The sequence below is a fragment of the Pituophis catenifer genome, unplaced genomic scaffold (genome assembly GCF_029215685.1).
Source record: "Pituophis catenifer annectens isolate HBS135680 unplaced genomic scaffold, rPitCat1.0.hap2 SCAF_2, whole genome shotgun sequence".
NCBI classification, from domain to species: domain Eukaryota; kingdom Metazoa; phylum Chordata; class Lepidosauria; order Squamata; family Colubridae; genus Pituophis; species Pituophis catenifer.
Genome location: NW_027256882.1, coordinates 32666858 through 32682684, shown reverse-complemented (window position 1 = coordinate 32682684; position 15827 = coordinate 32666858). Strand labels below are relative to the sequence as shown.

Here is a 15827-nt window from a genome sequence, read left to right as displayed (position 1 = left end):
AGAAGGGGATGATTATAGAATATATGGAGTTATGGACACCTACACAATCATTGATTGCAACTAACATGAAACAAACAAGCATGAAACAAAAATGGGATGAAGAGCTGTGACAGACATATTAAATCATGATTGACAGGCTTAGCTGTAAGGTATCTTTAATACTGATACACCTGAACACATGATGCTAAAGCCGATAAAGCTCCTAGGATACTTCATTTTTTTTTTATCCAGACAAATAGAAACGATGATAAGGTTATTCCTTTATAATGACTGATTGATTGACCAGGGTGGCATAGAACAATAAAGGAAGCTGAAGTAGCAAAAAGCTAAGGAATCTCTGCTTTAAAGGCTTTCGGAGATCCCTGCTTGGCAAATAGGGAGTTTTCCAAATTTTTGTTTATGGTTATCTCTTCTTTTAGGGGAGTGTCATGCAGGTGCCTTCGAACAAACAGAAAGAGGGCAGAAGGGTCTCTCCAACCAAGGAAGCGTCTGAGAATTTATGGAGCAGAGCTGCTGTGCTGGCATCAAAAAACCTCACTTGTCCCCCTTCGCAGTTGAGAGAGATGCGGATCCTCGTGGGCTCCTCAGTCAGGACCAGGTCAGAGCGTTTTGATGGAGATACGGCCTGGTATTTCCCTAGGCATTTCCAAAACACCCAGTGTCTGGTCTGCTCATCAACATTTGTTACGTTCAGTGGTTTGCTGGCAACCCCTACAGTCCATCCTTCTCTATCTCCTACAATTACTTCCCAGAAATGTCTCCCTGTGGAGAACTTCTGACAGCCAAGGACACAAGGATGACGTACAAATCTCATTGGGTCTGAGGCAAGATATTTTCCTTTAACTGGCTCAACTCCTTTGACACTTTTCCGATCTTCCGAGACTTCAAGGAGGTCAGGATTGGCTGTGTCTGGATCCAGAGTTACATTCTCTGCAAGGGGGAAGAGAAGAAGGAAGGAAGAACAAGAATATCAGCTGCAGGCCTGGTCTGTGTCTTCACCCCCAAGAGTTTAACCCTCTTGTGTGAATGGAGTTCAGCTTCCAAACACCGCCCCGCCCCCAGGACTGGAAGACTCATTGTTCTTTTAAACAACACCTAAGCATTGCCTGGTCAAGAGTCCTCCAACTTTGGCAACTGTAAGACTTGTAGACTTCAACTAACAGAATTCCAATGGCTGATGGGGTTGCTATTGTCCAGGTCCCTCTGCTCCCTTTTCTCCAAGCACTCGGGCTTTCCCACTGTCTTAGTCCCATCCTCTGTTAACTGCCAGCCTGTTCAGCGCTCCTCTGGCCTTCTCGTTCCATTCACTTAGGTTGCCTTCACCATCTTCCAGTCCATCTGCCTCCCCTCCATCTGCCACTAAGCTGCACACCTTCAGGATACGTTGACTACCTGTACAGCTTTTGGCTCCTCCCCTCAGCTCTTCGTCTCTTGGCTCCACTGGTCAATTCCCCTAGTCTCTAGTCTCCCATGTGGTCACCACTCTGCTGATTACCGTTCAGCTTTGCCATCCTGGATGGGAAATTCTGGGAACTGAAGTCCACAAGTCTCACAATGGCCAAGTCCTTCAAACCCTTCATAGCGCTCCACCTCTTCCAGAAGATCAGGCAGAGCCAGAGGCTGCCATGTTTCAATTCTGAACTGGGAAAAGTCAGAAGGATCCCCCAGAGGTAATTTAGGACACATGATGGGATGTGAGGAAGCTCCGTCTTTTTCTCTACGAGCATCAGGGTATCACAGGGATGTACAAAAGTGGAGGATCTTATACAGGAAACCTCTGCTTTCATCAGTCTGATGGCCCACAGAGTGGCGGCAACCCTGATGCTCCAACTTTGCTATTTGCTTCGACCGAAAGGACCTAATTTCTGCTCCCAAAGACCTGGTCTCTCACCAACTTATAGTCAGGCAGTAAAATCAAGAGGATGTTATTAGCTTGGTAGGAATTCAAGATTCCTTTCACTCCCAGGTCATATTTTCCCATTTGTCCAGGTATTTCATTCTACACCAAGATTGGCTTCAGTTTTTTAGATTACCGTATTTTTCAGAGTATAAGACACACCAGAGTATAAGACACAGCTTAGTTTTTGGGGAGGAAAATAGGAAAAAAAATCTGCCTACCAGGTATTCATCTGGCTATCGTCCTTAGTCTGGTCAGCTTCAGCACATTAGTTTGCTGGTTTTTTATCCCCTGCTTGGGGATAAAAAACAGCTTCCAAGGCATAGCTGAGAGGAAGCAGCAATGAGAAAAGCAGGCAAAGCTTCACTCGGCTGGTACCCGGTTAGGGCAGAAAAAAGCTTCTAAAGAACAGCTGAGAGTCGGAGCAAAGCAGGGAGACTGCTTCACTCAGGGAGTTGAGGGAGCAGGCAAAGCTGGGAAGATTGCTTGCTAGTGCTTCATTAGTGCCTCGGTGGGGCTGAAAAAAAGCTTCCAGAAAGCTACATACAGAGTATAAGTTGCACCCAAATTTTCAGCCTCTTTTAGGGGGGGAAAGGTTCGTCTTACATTCCAAAAAATATGGTATCTATAGAACGGAACGGAGCGGAGTAGGAGTAGAGGAGTAGAACAGAACAGAACAGAACAACCGCTTGATTTGGCAAAATGTGATCAGTCACACAAGGAATTTTTCTCCACTGCATTAGCTAATATTGTACATATAAATGGCAAGTAATAGTTCATAAATCATATAATCATTAAAGTTTACTGGATCATCATAGTCTTATATAGTGATTAATCCAATATTTTTCTTTTTGATCTATTATGTTTCTCTTCACGTTACTGCATCAGAGCTTAAAATAGCAAGGAAATCCAATTCCTATAACTCATATTTACCTTCCTGTAGTTGAAGTCCACTTTCCAGAGTATCTGGGGAAGAAAAGGGAGGAATTCAGCATCTCATCCCTGGAATTGGAGCAACAGAAGGGCCTCCCTCAGATTCCCTGGTTTGCTTTCCTTGGCCTCAGATCAGGAAATAAGGAATAGGGAAAGCTACAAGCCAGAATGTCATTGGTGGCTATATATATTCCATCAGGTATAAATATATTCTACTATATATGCACCTCAGTGGTGAAGCGGACTAAAGTGCTATTAAGTGCTAGCACTTAGCTGCCAGCTGCCTGCAATTAGTGCAAGTTCAAATCTCACCAGGCTCAAGGTTGACTCAGCCTTCCATCCTTTCGAGGTAGGTAAATTGAGGACCCGGATTGTGGGGCCAATAAGCCAACTTTGTATAGAACAACACGAAAGCCCTAATAAGCAGGTATATTCAAAAAAGTATGCAGGCTATTGCTATAATGCATTGTAAGCCACCCTGAGTCTACGGAGAAGGACGGCATGTAAATTGGACTAATAAATAATAAAAATAAATGAATAAATTCCATATACAGGTAGTCCTCAATTTACAACTATTTTTTTAGTGACGTTATAGCAGCACTGACAAAGGAGCTTTATGATCGGTTCTCACACTTATGACTGTTGCAGCCTCCCCAGTCCCGTGATCAAAATTTGGGCACTTGGGAACCAGCTTGTATTTACGATGGTTGCAGCATCCCGTGATTCTGGGATTGTCATCTTCAACCTTCTTGGGGAGCTTCTGACACGCAAAATCAATGCATGAATCCAGATTCATTTATCAACCATGATTCCCTTAACTGCCGTGATTTTCTGAATAACTGTGGCAAAAAAGTTCGTAAAATGGGGCAATGTTCACTTAACAACTGCCTTGCTTAGCCACAGAAATTTTCAGCTCAACTGAGGTCGTAAGTCAAGAACTACCTGTATGTATTCCATTATACTTTGTGGAAACTTATTCTGCTTCCCCAGTGATCAGGGCATATGGATTTGGGCCAGGGGTGGGTTCCACTTACCTTCACTACCGGTTCACAATGTGCGTGCGTGCGCAGAGTGTCTGTGATGATGTCCAGGTGGATGGGCAGAGCCTCCCACCGCCGCTACTACCAGTTTGCAAGATCCAGAGCGAACCGGTAGGAACCCACCACTGATTTGGGCTACGAAGACTACAGGTAGTCTCCATTTACAATCCTAACTGAGACACTGATCCTGAAATCGATCCCTGTTTGATCCATGTGACATTGACCCAGAATCTCTCTTGGATGCTCAAAATCTCATCCAGTGTAAAACCCCAGCGGCTGTTTTTTACCTCTCAGTTTTTTCATGGCACCTTTCAGAAGCTCAGTCATATCACTGTAATCCCAGATTGTCCACTTCGGTTCTAGAAGTAAATCCACCGGATTTTCATATGTTTCCTTTGCCTGGTATCTGGCAAGACAAAATAGAAGAACAACAGAGTTGGAAGGGACCTTGTAGGTCATCTAGTCCAACACACACACCACCAACCCCTAAGCAGGAGACCCCACACCGTTTCTGACAGATGGCAGTCCGGCCTCTTCTTGAAAGCTTCCAGTAATGAAGCTCCCACAACGTCTGAAGGCAAAGCTCTTCCAGTGGTTCATTCTCCTCAGTCAGAATTTTTCTCTTATTTCCAGGTTGAATCTCTCCTTGATCAGTTTCCATCCATTATTCCTTGTCTGGCCTTCAGGTGCTTTGGAAAACAGATTGACCCCCTTCTCTCTGTGACAGACCCTCAAATATTGGAAAACTGTTGCTATCATGTCTCCCCTGGTCCTTCTCTTCACTAGACTAGCCATGCCCAGTTCCTGCAACCGTTATCAATCTGCCAATAGAAGCTTTCTAAACCATCAGATGGTGCTTGAGGATTGGCTAGCTACAGGATCCAATCTGAGTTGGTCACTGGAGGTTTTGACTTCTGAGCTTTCAGACTCGTGCTGGAGCCCATCCGTAGGGAACTTCTCTCTCTCTCTCTCTCTCTCCAGAATGTGTTCACTGGACTGTTCTACGCATTGTATTTATGTGGTGCTTGGTTGTGTGTGCCTTTTAGTTCTTAAGTGGGGTGTTGATGGACAGCTATTAACTCATTGATTGTCATTTTCTTGTGTTGCCCTGTCCTCGGATCCTAAGTACCTGGTAAACTGGTGGGAAATCAGCACTCCTGTTGACTGAGAAGGGCCCTGTTTCCATGGCTTCAGTCATTTCTCTGGCTAGCTATTCAAATATGGGCACCATGTGCGACTCAGTGGATCCTGATCCAGAACTGCACTCATCCACCTTCGTCAAGTTCAAGGAGAGATCTAGTAAAGGCCAATAAGTTTCAGTTTTGGGGCTCCCTACTCTTGAAAATTCTTGTGAATCTCTTGGCCAAAACAATGGATTGTATTTTACCAAATGATTGATGACACATGACTACTATGGGTGACATAGGTAATTAGACGATGGATATAACATTCAAACTGATCTTGATGGATTTTAGTTCTGCATTTAACACAATTCTTCCACATAGACTAGTGTCTATCTAAACTTAAGGACCTTGGACTTTCTCATTCAATCTACCTTTGGATTATGGATTTCCTGTCTGGCTGCTCTCAAGAGGGTCAGATTAGGTAATCACACCTCCTCGGCCCTTATTCTTAACACTGGTAAACCACAGGGTTGTGTGTTGAGTCCCTTACTCTATACTCTTTACGTACATGACTGCATTCTCACTCACGCCACTAATACTATTATTAAATTTGCAGATGATACAACAATGGTAGGACTCATCTCCAGGGGGGATGAGTCTGCCTATTGAGATGAAGTGGACCAGTTGCTTTCACTGTGTGGAGACAATAATTTGGTCCTTACCACCAATAAGACCAAGGAGTTTATAGTGGACTACAGAAGGAATAGATCAGATATCCAGCCCTCGCTTATCAATGGAGACCAGGTGGAGCAAGTGGCCAGGTTTAGGTTTTTGGGTGTTATCATAAAAGAGGATCTGACCTCGGGTGCTCACACTGCAGCACTGGTCAAAAGGGCCCAGCAGAGATTATACTACTTGAGACTACTCAGGAAAAAACAACCGAATGAAAAACTGCAGGTGACCTTCTACCGCTGCACTATAGAGAGTATCTTAACTTACTGCACCTGTGTATGGTTTGCCAATTGCACAGTGGCAGATAGGACAGCGCTCCAGAGGGTTAACATCATTGCCCAGAGGATCATTGGTTGCCCCCTCCCCTCCTTGGAAGAGCTTTATAGCTCCCGCTGCCTTAAGAAAGTTCAAAACGTTCCCAAAGATCCATCTCATCCTGGGCACCCCTTTTGTTGAACTATTGCCATCTGGCAGACGGTAAATAAAAACAAGGACAAATAGGCTGAAAAACAGCTTCTATCCCAGAGAGGTAACTCTGTTGAATTCTACTGTATAGTGCAATACTAATGCAGTATCACAGGTTTTCAATTTAATTGTGTAGAATGTGAAGGATATGTGTTTTTGTTTTATTATAATTATTAGTAATAATAGATGTATACTGAAGATGGCATTTAATTTCATTGTACGAGGTGCAATGACACCAAAGTAAACTTAAATTTAAAGGTAATGCAATGAAACTGCAGATAACATCTGTCACAATGTCCCAATGTAATCACAATTCAGGTGCTTGGCAACTGGCATGTATTTATGACAGTTGCATTACTTGGAATCCTACATCCTACAATACCTTTAAAACCATCAAACATCTGTCTCTTCTTAGAAAGGACTCAATAGGTGGAAAAAAATGCCAATTTAAATCTAAACCTCTGGTTGAGTGTGTGACGGACTATAACAATTCACCATATCAAATAATGCTAATTATGTCCTGTTGAGGTTGTCTAAGGAAATTGATGAGTATTTGTTAGCAACCAGTTACAACGGCTCTCAAAAAACTGACTCACAACCATTTTCACACTTAACATCTGTCACAGTTTCCCTGTAATCACTATTCTGGTGCTTGGCAACTGGCATGTATTTATGATAGTTGCATTACTTGGAACAGCTTACACCCTACAATGAATGATACCTTCAAAACCATCAAACATCTGTCTCTTCTTGGGAAGGACTCAATAGGCAGATAAAACGGCCAAATTCAGTCTAAACGTCTGGCTGACTATGCAACCAACAATAATTGATCATCTCAAATATTGCTAATTATATTGTGTTGAAGTTATCTGAGGAAATGTCTAAAAAGCCCTGAAATACAGTACGCAATCTTTACATTAAAATACTGTGAAATACAGAAAGACCTTTCCAAAATAGGAAAACTGTTGGAGGAGCTGCTGATCTCTGAGACTGTAAAGAAAAGGGTGGATTTACTTACTTCTTCAAGATGCTTCCAATGTCCTAAAAAAAAGAGAGACAACGCATTGAAAGGAGCCATTTCCTAGGCAGAAAATTAAATTCTTACATTTACAAAACAAATGAGTGAAACCTCTGGACAACTAGACACTAACAGACATATAAAGTACTTCCATTTTTTTAAAGAAAAAAAATCCCATTGCTCTTTTTTCCTCAGCTGTTCAACCTCTTTTGGAGAGGTATTGTTTTTACTTTTTTGCCTGAGAAAAATTATACCCTACTTGAATTCAACACAATTACAGAATATATATACATATAAAAAAAACATAATAGCAAAAAGAAAAGACCATTTGAAAAACAAAACAGTGCATCAATAGAATAAAAACATGCCCTGCATTTATGCTTCCAGAATGAAGGCACTTTGGAAAATCCAAGTGGTTATAATACTTTGTAGAAAGAAATCAGTGTTGGGTTTTTCCTTGCCTGGAGATTAAGGGGAGGGGGAGACCCTACAAAGAACACCCACCACTACATCCTCTAATAGGGGACAGGAACCTCAAATTGTGAAGAATATAGAGACAGTGACCAGTACTTTGAATTCCTGCTTTTTGCATGGCCTGCTTTTTCTGTATCAAATTATGTATCTCTAATTTAAGCCAATACAGTTAGTCCTTGACTAAATAGCTCATTTGGTGACCGTTCCTTTCCATAGAGTCAAATGCAGACAGAATCCTACATGGAGACATGGGAAGGTATATCAACCTCCACAAGAGAAGAATGGATGGAAAAAGTGATGGAGCTAGAAAAAATGACAAAATTGACTGCTTTAATTAGATATGACCCATTGCTTCTACTTGGAAGCTGCTTCTAAACTTTGTGCTTGAGATAGAAAAAAAAAAGAACTCTTGATACTTGATTTTTCTTATTAGACTAATCTGTTTTTATACACATGGCTAATAATGAGTAAATATAAAAAAATAACTTGAGGCTGTAATTTTATTTTGTATTTTACTGTGCTGAAAATGTTTTGTTTTCCCTTTATCTGACACTTCCTTCCCATTCTTATCCTTCTCCGTTTCCCTATTTTCTTTATTTCCATTTGTACTTTTCACTATTACAATTTCAACTAAATTTCTGGGGAGGGGGAAGGGAAGAGTCAAAAAGAGTATTCTGTGGAGGGGCTAAAGCAGGCTATTCCATTTCATCATTGGTACACCATGATACCAAAAAAATGCTGAGACAGAGAGGAGCAATAAAGGTGATAAGGGCTCTGGAGGCCAAACTGTACAATGAATGGCAAAGGGGACACGGTAGGCTCAGCCTAACAAAGAGAAGGCTTAGGGGAAACCCTACAGCCATCTTCCAATACTTGGAAGGCTGTCATAGAGAAAAGGGCATCGATTTAATCTCCGTAGCACCTGAAGGCAGGACAAGAGGCACAGGGTGAAAACTCATCACAAAGAGATCCAACCTAAAATACAAAAGAATTTCCTGACAATGAGAAGTATTTATCAGTGGAACAGCTTCCCTCCCAGAGTTCTGGGTGATCCATCACTGGAGGCTTCCAATAATAGATTTGTTCCGGATGGAATAAGGACTCTGCCTTTTGCAGAGAAGACCTCCAAGATCCCTTCCAGCCCTAGGATTCTATGATCTCTATGATACAACCTGACCTGTAAGAGTTTGCTGGCTGGCTGCTGAAGCTTCTCTTCTATCTCCTGGATGAGATGGTCAAGAGAGCCCAGTTCCTCCATGTGCTTTTCCTTTCTTGCCATAATATCCTTCTCCGTTTCTTCCATTTTAGTCAATAGAAGCTTCTCCTGTCCTTCTAACCAGAGTTGTAGCTCTCTGAATTCAGCCATTACACTTTTTTTCACTTTGTCGATGCGATCCTAGAACAATAAAGAGAAAAAGCAAATGGCATAATTTTATTTTATTTTAATTATTTTATTTAATAATTTTAATTTTGTCATGATAATTAAATGGATTGCTTGAAGAATCCAAAAGTGAAGTGGGAGAATTTCCTAGGAAGAAAAAAACCCTTTTGACATTAAAAAACACAAGGGGGAAGTTTCTAAAAAGAAAAAAAAGGCTCCAGTTTAAATGATCTCTCATGAAAATTTTCTTAGCAATCAGGGATTTCAAAAATGTAGACAGAAAAATGTTTGTGTTCACAATTTTTTCAGTGATGAAATACGATTTGCCTTAATTTATTAAGGAAGCCAAACCTATTGCATAAAACACAGCTCATGGGATAGGGGCACTTAACCCAACTGAGACTCATTCAGCCAATGGTGACATCTCAGTCTCCAGGTTAAGAACAAGTTCTGTGCCTCACACAGTCTTTAACTTTGAATTAATTTAAGTCAGAACTTGTACTTACAAACAGGCTGCCTATTATCAAAGATGGCGGATGAGGTTCTCCTTCCTATTAGCTCAGAAACTCCTCACCATTGGATCAATACTTACAAGCATCTCCTGCACAGTTTGCTCTGTGTCTCCTTTGTATGTAGCTATTTTTTCTTTCTGCTCCTTCTGAGCCTTCAGGCAATCCTCCACCTTGATCTGAAAAATATAAGTTTTGAGTTTCTTTTCTGTAAAGAATTACATCGGAGGGAAGACCCAGTTAGAAGACCCAGTATATTCAATCATCATAAATACATGACAGTTGGCAAACGTCCAAATTTTGATCCAATGATCACAAGGGTAAAAAACATTCTGTCACTTTTTTCATTGCCAAGGACTCCCTGCAAGGGCATTAAAGTGAGCTGCCTGAGTCTCCTGGTTGCAGTCATCCCAGAAGCATCACTGAGAAATGAAAGTTTGGGCTGATCCAGCAGGACTGATTTTGGGGGTCTGGACTCAAGATTTGGACTCCATGACAATTTCGCTCTAGAGCAAATGTGGAAAGGGAGCTGGTGAAGGGAGCCTATTTCTTCCTACAGGCAATTTCTGTTGCTAAGCAAGACAGTTAAGTGAAGTTTTGCCTCATTTTACAATCTTTCTTCCAAATGTTGTTAAGTGAATCACTGCCGTTGTCAGGTTAGTCACACAGCTGTTAAGCGAATCTGGCTTCTCCATTGACTTTGTTTATCAGAAGGTGGCAAAGGGTGAACACAAGAGCCCAGGACAACACAACAATACAATTGACAAGCATCTGAATTTTGATCAGTGACAACAGGGATGTCAACCTGTTTTTTCAACATTGCAGGCAGGGAGATAAGGGGTGGGATAAAGCAGGAGGAAGCAAGTAAAGAGGTAAAAAGACTGCGAGGGCTGGCATTGGATGCCCCTCCGCAGCGATTCCTCCTGGCTGACTCCTACCTGGAATTCCTGGAAAGCCTCCTCCGCAGGGATCACCGAGTGGCCCTCGTGCTCTTTGGATAGGTAGCAGACCATGCAGATGAGAGTCTCATGGTGCTTACAAAAGAGCTTGAGGGGCTCCTGGTGCTTCGGGCAGAAGCTCCCTCCTTCCTCGCCCCAAGGACCTCCGCATCGCCTGGCCACTTCAGCCACCCACGCCAGCTGCCTGTTGGGGAGGAGGCTGTGGGGCGCGAAGGTCTGTCCGCACTGGGGACAGGAAGCCTCCGATTCCGACGTCCCCCAACTGCGAGTCAGGCAGCCCGGGCAGAAGTTGTGGCCACACTGGGGGATGAGCACGGGGTCCTGGAAAAAGTCCAGGCAAATGGAGCAGGTGGCTTCTTCCATCAACTCCTGCAAGGACGCTTCGGCTGCCATCGCCGCTTCCTCCGCCGGGACAAAGAAAGAGAAAGATAAGTTTCGTTTCTTTTCCTCCAAATCAGGTGACCGTCTTTGGGCTGCGCCTAGGCAAGAAACCAAAATGAATTGTTGTTCCTCTTGCGGTCAGCTTCACTGGCTTCTTAAAGAAGAACTGCAGTATGTTGAAAGGAACAAATTGGGGAGGAGTAAACAGTCGCGGGACGGACCCCCGCTCAATTATTATTAGCCCAACCAGCTCGTTAAGGGGGAAATTGTTTTAAAAACTGGAGAGAAGGAAGCATCCCTGGGACTAATCACCAATCAATTACAATCGATCCCAGCATCCTGTTAAAGAGAAAAAAAAGTTTTTAAAAACTGGGGAGAAGCCAAAATTCATGGGATGCTCCCCCACCCCATCAAATATTGATCCAAACATTCTGCTAAAGGAGAGGTGGGGAACCATGGCCCCTTTATGACTTGTGGATTTCAAATGGTATATACAGGGTCTCCTGTTTGAGCAGGGGGCTAGACTAGAAGACCTCCAAGGGCCCTTCCAGCTCTATTCTGATTGATTGATTGACTGATTGATTGATTGATTGACTTATTTGTGAGCCAGCTGGCTCAGGAATTTTGGGAGTTGAAGTCTGCAAATTATAAAAGGGCCATAGTTCCTCCCCACACACACACACACACTTGCTAAAGGGAAAGATATTGAAAAATCCTGGGGAGAAAGAAACATCCATAGGACAGATTCCCAATCAATTATTGTTGATCCAACCAGTTTGTTAAAGGGGAAAATGGTTTTTAAAAACTAGGAAGAAGGAAGCATGTGACCAGAGGGAGTAAACTTGGAATGAAACAGACAGTAAGAAGCCCTTGATAAAAGCCCAAATCTAATGCTGCAAATGATGGGAAATTAATCTCTTTTCTTTGGTCACTTTTAATACAAATATCCAGCAGAGGAAGAACTGCCTGGACTGCCCCCTTCCCAGCCAGCCAATCAGGAAATGGACCAGGAAAAGCTCTAAAACTGGCCAAAAGTCAAGGTGAAGAGGCAGCCTGGGGCAGTCCGTACAAGGGAGATGCAGAAGACTTATCTTGTAGATGTAGAATATGGAATATATAAAATGTGGAATAAGATCATTTGCTGAATAGAAATCTTCAAGTTTGAGGTGCTTTAAGGCAAAAGATGGATAGAAAGAGTTATTAGTAGCCTCAGGCGAATTTAGGAGGGGGGAGGGAGGAAATCTGGTGGGTGGAGAACATCTTATACACCTTTGCTCTTTTTTCAAGGGCTTTTTCAGGAGGCTTCTTTAATCAGAACAGGGTCTCTGAGAGGCCATAGACAGTCCCAAGCCCCCTCCTTTAACTTGCCTTTTTGGTGGTGGCACATAATTTCTGGATGACCTCCCCAGAGTCCTTTAAATGGCACCCACAGTGGCATCATTTTGGCACCAGGTGAAGGCATTTCTGGAAAGGAAGGAAGGAAGGAAGGAAGGAATGAATGAAGGAAGGAAGGAAGGAAGGAAGGAAGGAAGGAAGGAAGGAAGGAAGGAAGGAAGGAAGGAGAGCACCACGAATATGACTGCAACTACAGTACTACTACTAAACAGGTTTAGGGCCTGGAAACTTTAGAGACCTAATTTATAGAATTCACATCTAAATCTCTTTTAAATATTCCCCAGAAGTGGGAAGATGTTGCAAAGCAGGAACAACCCTAGAGGGAGTCAACAAAGGCCTAAGGGAGGGAAGCCCCACCCCTTATTTGTGAGGAAGGCAGAGGTGGCTGGCACCTTGAGTTTGTTGACATCCCTTGGGACACCCTGGCCGTAATCCCCATCCCTTTTGAGGTTCTGTTGGGCTAGATCAGTGACTCTCAATTTGACATATCACTACCTCAGAATTACAGGGTTCTATCTGACATTTTTGTCAAAAATGAGTTAAAAATGTGACAAGGTTCTATCTACCATGACTTAATTTTTTAACAACTTATTTCGTAAAATTTCTAAATAGATTCGCCACAAAAGCAAAATGACAAGGTTCTATCTACACTATCGCAAGAAAACTCAGAACTACAGGGCTCGATTTGCAGCAGCCAATTGTCGTGCTTGGCTGCTCCCATGTGACAGAGCAAGGATGGAGCCTGCAGCGCTCCATCCTTCTGGATACGTGAATACCAAAATAATGTCTCTTTTCCATGATAGGGAAGCAAGTTCAGACTTATAGGAACCAAGTGGATCCGAGTATGTTCCAGAAACTGAAGATACCAATCGGATATGGAACTTTTAATTGCGTATTCTGTGCTTTAAGTCTATACCATTCACTAACGCTATTACAGTGCAGGCCCGGAAAATTGGAACACGGTCACCATCTGTGCCTTTGAAAAGAAGATGAGGAAACCTGCTTTGCCAATACCGCCTGCTGCATCTGTTACATTGCCTGTGCCTAAGACAGAGCTACAGCAGTGGTGGATTGCCCCCCGGTTCGGACCGGTTCTATAGAACCGGTAGTAAAACCAGCGGGAGGCTCCACCCACTGACCTTGATGTTACCAGAAGCGATCTGCGCATGCGCAGAAGCAAGGCGGGTGCGCGAGCGATCCCGTTGCGAACCGGTAGTAAAGTTAAGTAGAACCCACCCCTGAGCTACAAGTACACACACTATCCAAAGCAAAACAAGATGACATAGAAAGTATGCTCAAATGGATGCTTAAAGTCGATAATGACTATTACTGCACCATTTTGAAGGAACCGTTATGCAAAACTGGGGTTAAATAGTAATTCTCGGTATTCAGACATGCATTCTTACATTTAATGCTGAACCTTCAAATAGTAATTTACAAGCATTTTATGGTCACAAAAACAAATTCGAGTTTCAAGTTGAATTCAGTACTTTTTTCAAAAAAAATTTTTATTAAGCTTTGTAATTCTCATTTTTATGGTGTAACTTAGTGTGACAAAGTTCTATCTGATATTCGGAGCCTCTAATATGACCCCAAGATGAGTCACCATCGGCCTCATTTTTTTTTTCTTGCATGCACCATTTGTTGGTAGGCTCACCTACCAAACGTTTTCCTTCTACGTACAATGGGGTAACCAGTACAATTTTTCAAATGTTTAAGGCTCATTTCCCAAAAAATGGTTGCGACACACATAGAACCCTGTAATTCTGAGGTAGCGATATGTGAAGTCAAATAATAAGCATTTTAACATTTCCCATTTATGAGCATCCTTATGGTTACTTGATCAAAATTCAGTCGCTTGGCAATTGGCTCATATTTATGACGGTTGCAGTGTCCCCCCTTTATGACCTTCTGACAATGGGGAAATGGAATTCATTAGCAACTGTGTCACTAACATGACACATGCAGTGATTCACTTAACAACTGTGACAAGAAAGATCATCATGTAGGCGCTAACCCCAAAAGGGACGCTGGGGTCCGCCTTGCCCTCTTTTTCAACCATCCAAACGCCTTCCTCTGCTACAGTCTGTTTGTTATTGGTTGCCACTCCATTTGGGTCCCTTGCTCAGGCACCTCCACTTGCCCTGCTCGGCTGGACTCTGCTGCATTGCCCTTCCAGTCGGTCCCTTCCGGAGTCTCCTCTCACCAGGTGGATTACGCGGCTGGTGGTGGTCAGACGGCCAATCAGCCAGTTCTTCCTCTCTCCCCTCTTTATCTCTGCTGCTTGCTGGTCTGTCCTACCACTTCCTCTGCTCCTCTGTTCATTCCCCTGCCTGCCTCCCTTTCTCTTCATCTCTTTCCCCTTCCTCCTCCTCCTCCTCCTTTCTCAGCCTTTCCTCACACACTTTTCCCTACCTTTCTCCACACTCCACTCTCCTTCACATTCCTTTCTTCCCCTTTCCTCAACCTGTCCTCATGCGTCGCTTCCCCCTCTCTCTTGTTGGGGTGGAGGCCAGGTGAGCCAGGAGACTCCACTTCTCTGCCTCCAAAGAGACTCACCTGTCCCTCTCACCCTCTCTCTATCCCCTGCTCTCCTCCTCTTTCCTGCCAAAACATCCTCCTTTTCATTCCCTTCTTCCACCATGATTCAGTTAAAATGGCGCAAAGCTCACTTAACAGGTGTCTCACTTGGCAGCAGAAATTTGGGGCTCGGTTGTAAGTCCAGGACTATCTGTATTATGTATGTTCATTAGGATTATCTTCAGTTGTTTAGATGCTTTGAGATGTTCCAGAGAGCTGCGGTCAGCAAGCAAAGTCACCATATCAGAGTTACGTTTCACTCCCCTTATTTATTTTTATCTCGCCTTTATTATTTTTACAAATAACTCAAGGTGGCAAACCTATCTTCCTCCTCCTATTTTCCCCACAACAATCCTGTCAGGTGGTTTGGACTGAGAGAGAATGACTGGCTCAGAGTTACCAACTGGCTTTCATGGCTAAGGCAGGACTTGAACTCACAGTCTTCCTCTTCCTCTTCCAAGCAAGAGGGAAAAAGAATGTTATTGTCAAATAATGCATTTATTTCATAATGTATTTCATTTTTACAATTCTATTAACAATTCTTTTTGACTTTTGGCTTGAGAAAACTCACGTTTTCTATCTTGATAAGAAATGCTATGTTTTATTTTTATTTTTTTTCTGTCTTCTGTGCATCTTCTGTTTCTATGTATTGCACTGAATAAATTTATTGGCATAAAATTGTAATCCATGAGACACCTACTGTATAAAATTACAATCAGTCTTACAATCAGTAATCCGATTGTTGTAGATAACCTACGTAAGTATAAAAAGATAGGAAAAATACTAGGATTTGTTTTTAAAAAAAACCTATGAGGCTATAAAACTTATATTGAGTGTGATACTTGCTGAAGCCCTGCTGGGGTTTGTTGGATTATGACAATTATGTGTTAAAAGGAAACAGGGAAAAAACGGAGAAGGAAAGAAAAAAAGTTAAAGATT

The 15827-nt window shown here is 42.7% G+C and overlaps 1 protein-coding gene across 1 annotated transcript; it reads right to left on the bottom strand.

The window, feature by feature from the left end:
* Positions 1–293: 293 nt before the first annotated feature.
* LOC139309312 (E3 ubiquitin-protein ligase TRIM39-like) lies at positions 294–10925 on the bottom strand. The gene is made up of 7 exons (XM_070933366.1): positions 10512–10925; positions 9657–9752; positions 8861–9079; positions 7210–7232; positions 4158–4276; positions 2831–2863; positions 294–930 (listed from the first exon to the last, which is right to left on the bottom strand). Exons 1-7 carry the CDS (start codon positions 10923–10925, stop codon positions 416–418), a joined length of 1419 nt encoding a protein of 472 aa, XP_070789467.1. The 3' UTR covers positions 294–415.
* Between the last annotated feature and the right edge of the window lie 4902 nt (positions 10926–15827).

Excerpts from the sequence above, each read along its gene's own strand:
- LOC139309312 (XM_070933366.1), bottom strand. The coding sequence starts at position 10,925 with ATGGCAGCCGAAGCGTCCTTGCAGGAGTTGATGGAAGAAGCCACCTGC. Across the intron at positions 9,753-10,511 it reads AGGCTTTCCAGGAATTCCAG|ATCAAGGTGGAGGATTGCCT; the intron begins GTAGGAGTCAGC and ends TATATTTTTCAG. Across the intron at positions 2,864-4,157 it reads TGCCATGAAAAAACTGAGAG|ATACTCTGGAAAGTGGACTT; the intron begins GTAAAAAACAGC and ends TTTCTTCCCCAG.